A 13,030-nucleotide genomic window follows, 5' to 3' on the forward strand; every position below is an offset into this window, starting at 1 on the left:
TGTGTATGTGTGTGTGTGCGTGTGTGTGTGTTCAGAGAGAATGGGAGGAAGTGGTGTATTATTCTCAGTTAGACGGAGCTCGCCACCCGTCCGTCACTACGACGCCTCAGACCTCACACGGCTCAGCCCCTTGTTCCCACAGGACGTCCAACACACACACACACACACACACACACACACACACACACACACCATTTACCAGCTACCTGCCATGACTTCATCATCACAAACACAAATATCCAAAAAACAATTATTAGTCATATTATTCCAAGAAGAAGAAGTTTACACTTACTGTGTACTTACTATACGACTTTACAAACTGCCCCCGAGTCATCCTAAAATATGCCTGGAAACGTCCATCATGGAGGAGAAGCTCCTGGACCAACTGGTGGTACTCCCCATGATCCAGCCTCTTTTTTAGGGTCTCATGTACCCACACAGATCTCTGTTTATCTGCTGACAGCCTCTCACCCTCAACCAGAGCTACAGACAGTACCCTCTGCCTCAACATGTCAGGAACTAGATACAAATTACCATGAAATAAATAAAAAAATAAAGAGTAGATTGATTACATGGGAAGGTTAGGTAAGGAGATGATGGGGTGGTTGTCCGGCAACAATAAAAAGACACAGCAAGCATTTTTTTTGACGAGTGGTATTCAATTAAAAAAAAAAAAAACTAGTTATGTTGTTACAGCTGAGTTTGACACGTCCACCATGAAAAAACATCTGTTTTTGATTGTTCTTGTTACTAGAAATAAAAATACATTTAGAAAGTCAAATTAAAGACTTAAGAAAATATAAATAAACATATCAGTTTTTTTAGTTTTACAGCAGCAAATGTTCAAATGAAATAAAGCGGCCGATGTTTGGACGGACTCGCTGATGTGTAACAGCAACAATCTGAGACTGCTGACAGGTCTGAAGTTATCAGCTGGCAGAAGAAAGTGTGTGTGTGTGTGTGTGTGTGTGTGTGTGTGTGTGTGTGTGTGTGAGTGTGACCTCTCTCACACGATGATTGGGTTTCAGCGCACACAGGCAGGAGCTGTGGGAACGTCTCACACACACACACACACACACACTCTCTATTTTCGTCTCTGTGTTTCTTCAGACTCAGAACACACACACACACACACACACACATACACACACTGCGGTTATGTGAGAACATCGCTACTTTAGCATGCTAACCTGACATCACTTCATTTTACTCGATGGCTTCAGGAATCCTGTGTTGGACAAGTGGGAATTTTTACCTCGTGGTGACACAAGAGAAAAAGTCTGAGGATCAATTAGATTCCTCTCAGGAGAACACGAACGTCAGAACAAAACTTCATCCATCAAACAGATGTTAAGATATTTCAATCTGGACCTATCGACACTCTGCGTGCATTAAATAAAGTCCACAAGAATTATCAGCAAAATGTATTTAGAGTATCAAAAGTACTCGTCAGGCAGAAGAATTTTAAGTTGTCGTTGGTCAAAATTAATTATTATTGTTGTTGTTTCGATTGTTACTGTACCATTACTTTTTGCTCTACTCTTACTCCCATTATGAACCATGCATGTATGGATTTGTATCAGAGAAATTGTATGATGTCATATTTTACTTTATTCTGCTCAAATTTTATAATTGTATTAGTTTTATAGGTGTAATTGTGAAACCCTTTGTTGTAAATGACAAATACATGAACCTTGAAATAACCATTACTCCATAGTCAGTCTCCAATTCATCATATTTTTTAAAAAAAACTATTCTGGTCTCACTCAGAAATCTTCCTTAAGGGCTTTCTAATAGAAGGGAATCTCTTGGTTACAGTTACAGAAAAAAGTCATGGTCTGAATAGATGAACAGAGAATAAATGAATAGATTTCTGTCAGAAAGGGCTGTCTTGGAGAGAGTCTACAAGGAAAACTTCCCCCATATGCGCCTAATGGTGTCAGGTGGAAACACAGCAGGACAACAATCAGTACGTTTACATGCATAGCTCATAGCTCGGCTAATCAATCAAGTCGGACTTCTCGTCTTGTCTGAGCATACACGCAGAAGAGAAAGTCAAATTTCTGACCAAGTACGTCTGACTCCGCTTTGATAGGCGGCGCTGTGTCCTTTTTGATACAGTGCATATTGAACTAGTTCCGGTTGACCCATAGAGGAAGCTAACAATAGCCATGTTTCCATCAGCCTGTTTAGATGCGCATCTCGAAGTATCGCATCGGAAAATTATGATGGAAACGCCAAAATTCGAATTAAAATCCCCTGATTCGCACAAACTAAAATACGCTCGCTTTAGCTGGGTTTTGGATGATTCGAAAAAATGCTGATTTGCAAAACGGGGGATGGAAACAGTTATGTTCGAATCAAGTCTGACATAGCGCACCTCTCTCCATGGTGATATCCACACTCCGGGTTGGGAAGGCAGTAATGCATTTACAAGCTGGTTGCCAACCGCCATAAAATGTAGAAGAAGAAGAATGCGAGACTTGTTTTGTTTCCGGTTCTGCGGAAAACTCGCGCAAGTTCGTAGTTTTCACCAAAGTCCGTACATTTAATGGAAACATTCGGATACAGGATTCGTATTTCTTTTAATGCGCATTTCCCAATGATTCGAATCACTTTTGGATGGAAACATAGCTAATGAATGAAGATGGTGGAGCATGAATGTAGTTTCCTCATCCCTCCAGAATCGCATCTTCTGCTTCTTGGTCGCCATGGTGTTTGTTTGTTTGTTTTTCCGGGAGTTACTGCACTGCTGCTACATCATCTCCTTCTTCTTCTGGGTGAAAGCCCGTGAAAGAAAAAGTGGTGCATGTGCAGAACGCCAAGTCCGACTCCAGTCGGACTAAGTGGATACATGCAGCAATAGTTCGATTTTCAATTGAATTATCTAGGTGTGTTAGTTGAGCTACAGATAGTCCAATTTCAGTCGGACTAAGCTGTTTACATGCATTTAAAAGTCAAGTTTCAATCGGACTAAGCCAATAATTCGATTTTCTCAAGCTGCATGTAAACATACTGAGTTTAGAGAACTTTCACCTGGGAGGTCAGTGTTCACCTCCCATAGGAGCATGTGCCAAACCCTGTATTTTTTCTAAATCCAACCACATGTGTGTGTTGTTAAGGTAGAAAAACATCAATTCATGTTGTTGTACAGACGTAGTGCTTTTATTTTGAAAGAGACTGTATGCAAACTGTACATTTCCTGTGAAAACAGAAGTGTACTTTGAAAACAGACAATGTAACAGGCTGAAGTTGACATGGCGTCCCAGAACGTCAACAACCAACACACCCAGGGTACCTTGGACGTCATATGTGGACGTGGAAAGTCCATGAGCAAATGTTGAAGAATTCAGACTTCATAGAATAAAACAGAATAGAGTTGGCACTCTGGATGTGTTCAGCTTCACTGCATCAGTCTGAAACCTGTTGACTTATATGATGACCATTTATTGAGTGTCAGAAGTGGCCTCATTCCCACACACACACACACACACACACACACACACACACACACACACACACACACACACACACACACACACCGACTGAAGCAGACAGGCGGTGTTATCAGGAGAGGAGGAGCAGAGCTGCAGAAATCTGCCATCTCAAAATTGTGTTTGAGAGCACGTGGGCGGTCCCACAGTGTGTGTGTGTGTGTGTGTGTGTGTGTGTGTGTGTGTGTGTGTGTCAGGCTCCGTGGGAAAGCTCCAGCAGAGGAGGGAGAGGAGGAGGAGTACACACCGGTCACCAGTCCAGTCTGCAGCCGACACAGGGGCCACCTGCCCCGGACTATTTACCGGCCACACACCGCTGGAAAACAACTCCTGGAAGAGAAAAGATTTCACACTCAACATCAGGACTTTTACTGAGACTGAAACAGTTTAACAGGATGATTTGCATCATGTTCACCAGTTCCTGCGTTTGCTGATGTTGGAAAACTTTTTGTAACAAGTCCTGTTTGACTTATTTTTGGGGAGGGATCACTGATGTCACGGCTCTGCTAGAGGAGAAAGCTTGGGAACTCACCTGAATCCTCATCAACTCCTGGATTAAACAAACCGAATAATCTCTTAAATGTCCTGTAATGTTCCTGTAAAATTATTTAATTCATCACTTTCTCTCTCAACAGTGCCTTTGTGGTGTTTTATAGTATTTGTATGTCACTGCAGGACCTCTGTTAAAACATTCCTGTAGTGTCTATATTTCATATTAATTCACTCCTGAGGTGGACTTTACATGTTATTTAACAAAAATATATCATAGGAATCAAGGAAGGTGCATTTTTATTCAGAGAGAAAGAAACTTAATTTTCTATTTTAACAAACCCCCACTCCTCCACTCCTCGACACGGACTGCCCTCCCTGCCGTCAGTGCACCATGAAGCGGCCGTGTGAGGACAGCAGCTCGGCAGAGAGTGACATGGAGGAGACCATCGATGTGGGCAGTGAGAGCATTTATCCAGGGTGAGTCAGGAGCAAAATGTACTTCTGTCTTCATCATATTTTACAATGAAAAGCTTCTGATGCTCATGATTAAATCTAACAATTGGAATAATTGAATATCCCGTCTGAAACACACTTTTCAAACTGATTTAATAGTGACACACACATTGTGACTTTATGGTGATGATTTTATACTTTATTTTTAAAACTGGGATTTTTGTCTAATTATTTTTATATTGTATATTACTGAATTGTTCGACGTTATGATCTATGGATACATTACTGCTTGTTTTTTTAACTGTCTTGTAAGGTGTCCTTGACTTCTTTGAAAGGTGTCTATAAAAAATGCAACATTATTATTATTTAATTAATTATATTAAAAATAAATTAAAGGGGAAGATTTGACTTTTACACAAATTGCTTAAATTGATGCTTTTTGGGCCCAAAAACAATTTAACATAAACAGTAAGCTGCTGTATCATTATATGGCAGCATGTTTTTCATTTTATTAGAAGTAAAAATAGTGTACTGTAACAATTACAGTTAAATCTGTTATATTACAATAGCAACACTGTAAAAATACAGTATATTACTGGCAGGTTAGCCACAGTGTTACACTGTAAACCTCACATTCTGCTGTAGAATACTGTAATAAATTCAGTGGTAATATACTGTTGTAAATTATGGCAGTGACACTGTAATATTACAGTAGAATGCTTGAAACTACAGCTGCCAGTAGTTTACTGTAATTTTACAGGAAAAATTGTTTAAGTGTTGTTTTTGCTTAACTTGTGGAGTTTTTGCATGAAAGCAGTCTGCAGAGCTCGGCCTGTAATCTTAATATGTTTAACAGTATGCTTTCAAAATATTTAAATTCTAACTGATGGTCTGAAGATTTTTAATTTCATATAAAAAATATAATAATTTATGTAGCTACAAAGATGATTTAATTGTTACGCCAAGATTTTTACTCTGCTGCAAAAAGCTACCGTGATGTTGGTACAACATTGCCCTGCACATCAGACAGTATGAGACAAATTTAAATAGAAACTGAAACCACAGGTTTATTTAATATACAGTAAAAAGTTCTACCTTTTCAAAGTAGCCTGCAGTTTACCACAGTTTATCGTTAATTAGAGGTAAAAGATGAAACACACCAGATGTTCTGCACTGCATGCCACTATTGAAATGAAATGAGAAAAAGTAAATAAATAAATAAATTTAGGGCCTGTTCTTATCAGAGGAGGGGTGTCTTTTTTTGACACTCCCTGAAGCTACAAATATTTTTCCTTGATCCTCCTTGAGTGACTGGCAGAAAATTCACGGCCCTCCCTCCACCATGAATGAGTTATTAGATATTTAATATTTATTCAGCCTTTGATGTTTGAAAGTTAAAAGTTGAAGACAAAATCCTGGAGATGAAAACAGCCTCAGAGTTTCCACATTTGTTGTGCACGCTGGTTAGTTCATGCAAGCGGTTTATTATTTTGTCAAATTCGAAATGAAACATAGAACAAACTGATTTTGATGAAATATCACTATTCTAAGCTCAGATATATTTTCTCACAGAAGTGTTCGTCACACCAAGGACTGTGGGAAATTTGGAAATCCAATGACAATTTCTGTTTTTACAGTTTTCAGCTGTGATAAATGGTGTAATTTTGAGGATTTTCAAATAAAACATACCGATAGGTTTGGAGGGCATGTTGCCTCTAAAAATCGGTGGTGAAATAAATACAGAATACAGCCATTTAAATGTGATTGTCTCTCCCCTAAGCCAAAATAGAAATAAACAAAAATCCCTTTCCAGTGTTTAAAAATGATTTGACATGCCTCCTCTCCCCTCATAAATAACCAACAGCCCATAATGAAGTTATCCTTTTGGGACTTTTCTTTCCAAGTGGTCCCAAATTCTCTCCGTGCTGCCATCAGTGTTTCTAAAATGAGTGAATTGAATTTAGAAATGCGCATTTTATTTTGTATAAAAGACCTCATTTATATTTTATGGATTGTCTTATTTAGCTGACAGAAAGGTTCAGTGTACTTTCACAACTGACAGTGTCGAGCAAGTTACTCTCAAAATGTAATATATTACTGTGACACCTTTGCTACAGCTGCTGGTAACATCTGGATGTGACGGCTGAAATAACAAAAGCTTAGGTACTGCTGATTCTGTGAGACTCACTGTTTGTCCTCTCTACCAACAGCTGTAGATTTTCTTTATTTTATGTCTCCGCTTTTAGACATTCGTCCACTTCTGCAGCAGCAAGATCATTTTTCTTGATCTGATGTCACTTTTAAAACTGAAACATTTCCTTCACTTTTCTTCTGGATTTAAGTCTCTGATAAAACTGCTCACTTCAGGTCAAATATCATTATTGATTGAGTTAAAAATTTTGTTTCAGGCACATGAAGGCGTCCTTTATAAGATGTGGATCACCGACCGCGACCACTCAAGTGATGGCGAGGAAAAAGCGCAGAGGGGTAAAGATATAGACTGTATTAATAAACACAGTATTGGCTCTGGTGTTGTGTTCACAGTTCACAGACAGTTTGAGGTTTTTATTGTTTCCTTGTGTTTGTCAGATTATTGAGAAGAGACGCAGAGACAGAATCAACAACAGTCTGTCAGAGTTACGGAGGCTCGTCCCCACAGCGTTCGAGAAACAGGTGAGTGTGTTTCTGTAGAGCCACATGAGGTTCCTCTGGGTTCTCACAAGATCCAAATATAACCAGTGCTGTTTTAATGCTGCTGTGATCAAGTCTTCATCTTAATCAGCACACCTGTCTGATTAATGATTCCTTTCACCTGTTTGTGGCAACCTCAAGGAGGTTGATTAGACCTTATTGATTACATTACATTATAATGCTTGGGTTTGAATTATTGCATGTGAATTCTAGGCTAGCAAGAGTAATGCAACAACAACAAATAAATAGTAGATGACACAAACATGTGAGGTCATGTGCTCTTCAGATAAGTGAATAACGCGCTGCATAATGTAACAACATTATTTGATGTGGTTTAAGGCTTCAAGCAACTGAGTAATGTTCAGATAGACAGAGGGATGCTCTTATTGCCCAGTGCATTATATATCAAATACCCGCCTCAATCAAATCTAGTGTACAACATACAGGTGCATCACCATCATTTAGAATATCATAATAAGTTCAGTATTTTTTGTCATATGTCATATTGTCATTTTGTCTCTTGTAACTTTATTGGCTCATGAAACAGCCACCTGCATACATTAAATAACGTTAGCTTCGGGAGCATGGCGCTGACTTAATGAGCTCACATCATGCATGATTAGCCAGTAGCTTTCAACCTATTGTGTCACAGCTAAAGCTTCTAACGTTAACGTTACTTAGCAACTACTTCACTTCTTCTTAAACTTTAAAGGGGCAAAAAGCGAAATCGTTTCACCGCTAGGTTTGCTGTTGTGCACTGCCTGTAGACCAAAACAAAGTGTGTCATGAGCCACACCTCCCTCTACCTCTGCTCTCCAGCCGCACCCCCCACTGGCCGGATCCCGGCTAGTGCTAACACCGGGAGCTAACGTTAACGTTCCTACTCTTCTCCGTGAGTGAGCCCGCGAGCCCGCCAGGCTACATTTTACAATGCTAATTGCAAATGTTAGCTGGGCTGCCGGGCTACTCACCTAACACTGACCCATTGCTGGGACCGAGCCGCTAATAACTCAAGCTCCAAACATTAACCCATGCTACAATTGTAACATTAAATTTAATTGAATCGACATAGCAACATGTGCCTAACGTTACTGTAACACTAATTAAAACAGACATTTGACTTTATGTTGTTACTGAACGTTACCTGTCCAGGAGAGGAAGAGCTAGCTCAGAGTCAAATTGTAGCCCCTTTAGCTCTCGCAGTGCTCTCCACCTTGGAAATGCAAGGCCAATGTTAATCCGGGTTCTGTCCCTTTCTATATCCGACAACTTCTTCGCCAACGACTGTTGTTTCTTTAGAGGTAATGTCGGATCCTGGTCGTCTTAAGGTGAACGTTTCGTTCCACTCTCTGCCATTTCGCTTTGAAAATACGCGCTGCCATTGCTCATTGGCTGTAGCCTTTTATAGGGAGGGAGGGCCAAGGGCTCCGAGAGGAGGGAGGAGGTGGCGGCGATTCACATGAACGTACATGAACGCGCACCCGGACCAGCTTGTAAACAAGGGGCTGGAGATCAACGCAGAGAGAGGGTGTGTGACGTCATGCTATACTCCAGATGAAATTACACCTCTAGTTCTTCACATAGCGATTTTTTAATTCCTTCAATCTAGAAATGATGAATTTCCGCTTATTGCCTCTTTAACTTACAGTGGGCTGCTTGGTCGTCACTAAAATAATAATAAACCTCACCTCGTCTGTCAGCTAGCAGTATTGTCGTCTTCCTGTCAACTGAATTCAAGTTTTTCGCTTTCTGTCGATACATCAGATAACTTCCTGCTTGTCATTTCAAAATAAAAGCTGTCCGGTGTGTTAATATGTTTACCATGCTGTTTGGGGCTTCCTCTATTTTTTTTCTCTTTGAAATTTTTACCGAGGTCTGGACCTCGGTGACCTTGTAGCTGGCTACGGCCATGGAAGCATCCATGTTTTCACAGACATGGATCAGAGACAATGGACTGGTGCACAGAGGCGTACAACTGGCAGTAATTCTAGTTTTGGAATATCATTTTGGGGAACTGTACAGTCAGTGGTGTGTGAACCAGTGAATCCAGCTGCTGTTTGATTGGACTGAAAACCAGTGCAATCTCAGGTGTAACTGTCATGATTAAAGCTGCTGAACCTGGTTCCTGCTTTAACAGTTCATTTGTTTTCTCAGGGTTCAGCTAAACTGGAGAAGGCAGAGATTCTGCAGATGACCGTGGACCATCTGAAGGTGCTGCAGGCCACTGCAGGGAAAGGTAACCACGATATTTACAACTAAACTAAACGTTTCCCACCCTCCCTGCAGACGGGGGTAAAGATCACCAAATCCAGTGCACAACAACTCGACTCTCTCCGATCTGCAGTTTAACACACAGTGCAGCACTGGCCCACCGGCCCCAACCACTCACTACTTTTGTTATTAATCCACCACGTCCTTAATAGATGATACGATCACAGGTGTGTCCAACCACTTCAGGGTGCACACCTGAAGACGTACAAAGAAAAGAAACACAGGAAACCAGTGAAGAAAAAGGGCATGCCCACCAACAACGTCTAATCAACATGCTGAGTGTGTGTGTGTGTGTGTGTGTGTGTGTGTGTGTGTGTGACAGAGGGAGGTGGTGAGTCCATGGGAAAGCGCTGCAGGGATAAAAGCACCACTTGACCCTGAGCAGCGCTGCATGCTTTCATAAAGCCAGCAGGGGTGGGGGAGAGGGGGGAGGTCAGTGTTGGCTGCGTTCACAGGCCGTCTCTCTGCAATGTTTGTTTGGGTTTACCACCAGCAGCGTGCATGGATAAATAAATTCAAAATATTAAGCAAATGTTTCAGATCCGACAGAGCAGAGGACTCTGGGAGAGAGGGAGAGGAGGAGTGTGCTTTACGGTGAATAAGGAGTGGTATGACAGTGGCAATGTGAGGTGCTGTCCTGTTCCTGCTGTGGATCACTATGATACACGACCGTGCGGCCATCTAGTTGAGGTCGGGATGTGTGAATGTAAATCATTCCACGACCCTTGTTGAAGGGCCTTCTAGTGCCATCTATTGGCTGTATCTATGCCATCATTAAGGACGCACGGAAGTACGAGGGCAGTGATGTTTACAACGTTTGAAACCGATAAATCTATTTCCATATGTGAAGGGAGAATAAATGAGCCATAAGTGGAACCAAGGAATTCTCATTTGTCAGCCTCGGCTCCTCCATCCCTCTCTTCCTCACATCCTCACACTGGGAGGAGCTAACAAGCGAGGAAAATACTTGAGGGAAGGAGACAAGGAGACACGTTAGCACATTGAAAAGCACTCACTGTTGATCTGACGCACAGTGTTTAACCTCTCTCTCCTTTTTTCTCTGTCTGCAGGTTATTTTGACGCCCACGCTCTGGCCCTGGACTTCCTGTCTCTTGGTTTCAGGGAGTGTGTGACGGAGGTTTCCCGCTACCTCAGCACCGTGGAGGGCCTGGACTCCAGCGACCCTCTGCGATCCCGCCTCCTCTCCCACCTCACCACCTGCGTCTCACAGCGTGACGCTGCTGCCTTCACCATGACCTCGCCACAACACCACCACCACCACCACCACCACCAGCCTCACCCTTTACCTCCCCCCTTCCACCCCCATCACTGGGCCGCTGCAGTCGCCACTGCGGCTGCGTTTCGACCTCTGCCGGCCGCTGCCACTGCCACGCCATACGGACTGAGCGGGCTGGTTGTTTCTCCAGATTCTGGAGGAGGTGGAGCCCCCCAGAGGCTGGCGGAGTTGTCACAACACGGTGTGGCTGCCTCCTTCGCCTCCCACGCAGACTCCTCCTCCTCTCCTTCCTCCTCCTCCTCTTCGTCATCATCCCTCGTGCTCCCTTGCACCCCCACTCCTCTCTCCGCTTCCCTCCTTTCCCTCTCAGCGTCGTTTCCCATCACCCTCCATGGAGGTTTCCCCATCCTTCCTCCCTCCTCCTTCACCTCCACCGCTGCCACCACCAGTCCTCCCATCTCCTCTTCCTCCTCCTCTTCCTCCCAGACTCCTCACAGCAGCAGCAGTAAACCCTACAGACCGTGGGGAACTGAGGTCGGAGCGTTCTGACTCTTTAACTGGCTGATGATGCTGCTGCTGACTAACTTCTGACAGTTTAACAGTCTGGAAAGTGAATTTATAAACCGTCTGGTTTTAACACTCGACTCAAACAACTGTTAACCTGTGAGGTGTTTTTGACTTTTTTACATCTGCTAATTTCACAAAGTGACCAGTTCTGAAACTTTTTTAAACTTGCTACCTTTCTTCGTTCTGCTCAGATTTTCTGAGCTGTTTTAACATGTTTTAAAAGTTCAGCTGATGTTTTGTTCCTGTATGAGATGTAAAAGAAAGTGACACTTGCCTTTGAAATGTTGCCATGAATGTAAAACCTAACCAAGCTACTTTTGAAGAACATTAAATCCTCAAAGATCCCAGTTCCTAGAATAAATGTTGGCATTGTTTGTTTCTGCAAATGACAGATAACATTTGTTTGTTAGCTATTACGCAGAGGATATGTTGAAACTTTACGTTTCTACAACACTGTGGTTAATCTGTGGTTATGCATAAAAGCCACTTGGTTAGGAAAACATCATGATTTGGCTTTAAATATCCAGTTTTGGTGCCACATTCAAGACTAGAAATGCCATCGATATCTCACGTAGGGCCCATCCCAATACCCCCCCTTAGCCCTACCCCTTGACCCTACCCCTACATCTGCCCGTTCCCCCGATGGGTAGGGGTGTCCCAATTCCTTTTTGCGTGTAGGGGTAGGGGGCATAACGAGGGGTAGTGGGTATGAAAGTAGCCCTTTGGAGCGAGGGATTTCAGATGCTGACTTGCCAGCGAGGGTTAGACGTCGCCATGGCTACCACTGAGCAAGAGACGGGGGGAAAAGTTCATACATAGCTAACGTAACCGTCGTCAGGTTGCTTGTTAGCTAGCTAGCTAGCTTGCACTATCTGGCGTCTGTCATCTGTCCTGCTCTGCAAAATTGTTGGATTTTTCACATTACGATAACACGCCAGCTAGTATAACTATGCTGCCTCGTAATGTTAGCTGGTTAGCTAGCCAGCAGAAGTCCCCTGTCATTCATCAAACGAAGCATGATGAATACAGCAAATGCGATCGGTAGGATGAATGAGACTCCATTGTAGATGCTGGTTGGAAATGTAGATGGCTCGCAGTTTCCTGTTTAAAATAGTTACGTATGCGTGAATGTAACCGACGCGTGACGTAGTGAGTGGTGTCCCAATTCCTAGGGAAAGATTTCAACCCCTACCCCTCGTTGCTTCATTTCAAGGGGGTAGTGGACAATGGCTAGGGGTAGGGCCAAGGGCTAAGGGGTATTGGACAAGGGGGGGTATTGGGATTAGGCCTTAATCACAATCCCTTTTATTGTTTGTAGGTCCCAAACAGTGGTGGCTTGCCAACTGTTTAACTTGCCATTGTCACCATCCAAGGGAATTTATTCTTGGACATACAGTTAAGGTGACCGTACCAGGCGGGGAGGTGAAAAGTTAAAACACTCTCAGCCATAGTTTTGTACATTTTGTACATTAGTTTTGAACTGTACCAAGGTATTAAAAATTTTCCCCAGTTTCAACATGTGTAATGTTGGCCACACTAATTTCTAACTTACGGATGCGACACCAAACTAACCCTATGTTAATCTTATGATCAATGAGCTTTTGCAGGAGTTTATGTGTCTTTGTTGAGTTAAAAGGTGAACTAAAATCTACGAATAAAACCCTGGCACATCCTTCAGGATGCATACAATGTCTTGTAACTGTGTAAAGCAGAGACAGCACAGCAGACTAGAGTAGATCAGGTATTATGGCCAGAACACATTCCATGCCTTCTCGCATTCTCGCCCACCATCCCCTCCACCCTCCGATGACAGTAAGCTCATACA

At 42.6% G+C, this 13,030-nt stretch overlaps 1 protein-coding gene across 1 annotated transcript; it reads left to right on the top strand.

The window, feature by feature from the left end:
* Positions 1 to 3,742: 3,742 nt before the first annotated feature.
* On the top strand, positions 3,743 to 11,547 carry hey2 (hes-related family bHLH transcription factor with YRPW motif 2). The gene is made up of 5 exons (XM_050057954.1): positions 3,743 to 4,463; positions 6,848 to 6,926; positions 7,029 to 7,112; positions 9,285 to 9,366; positions 10,472 to 11,547. Exons 1-5 carry the CDS (start codon positions 4,378 to 4,380, stop codon positions 11,185 to 11,187), a joined length of 1,047 nt encoding a protein of 348 aa, XP_049913911.1. The 5' UTR covers positions 3,743 to 4,377; the 3' UTR covers positions 11,188 to 11,547.
* The last annotated feature ends 1,483 nt before the right edge of the window (positions 11,548 to 13,030 follow it).

Source organism: Epinephelus moara, chromosome 12 (assembly GCF_006386435.1).
Source record: "Epinephelus moara isolate mb chromosome 12, YSFRI_EMoa_1.0, whole genome shotgun sequence".
NCBI lineage: Eukaryota > Metazoa > Chordata > Actinopteri > Perciformes > Serranidae > Epinephelus > Epinephelus moara.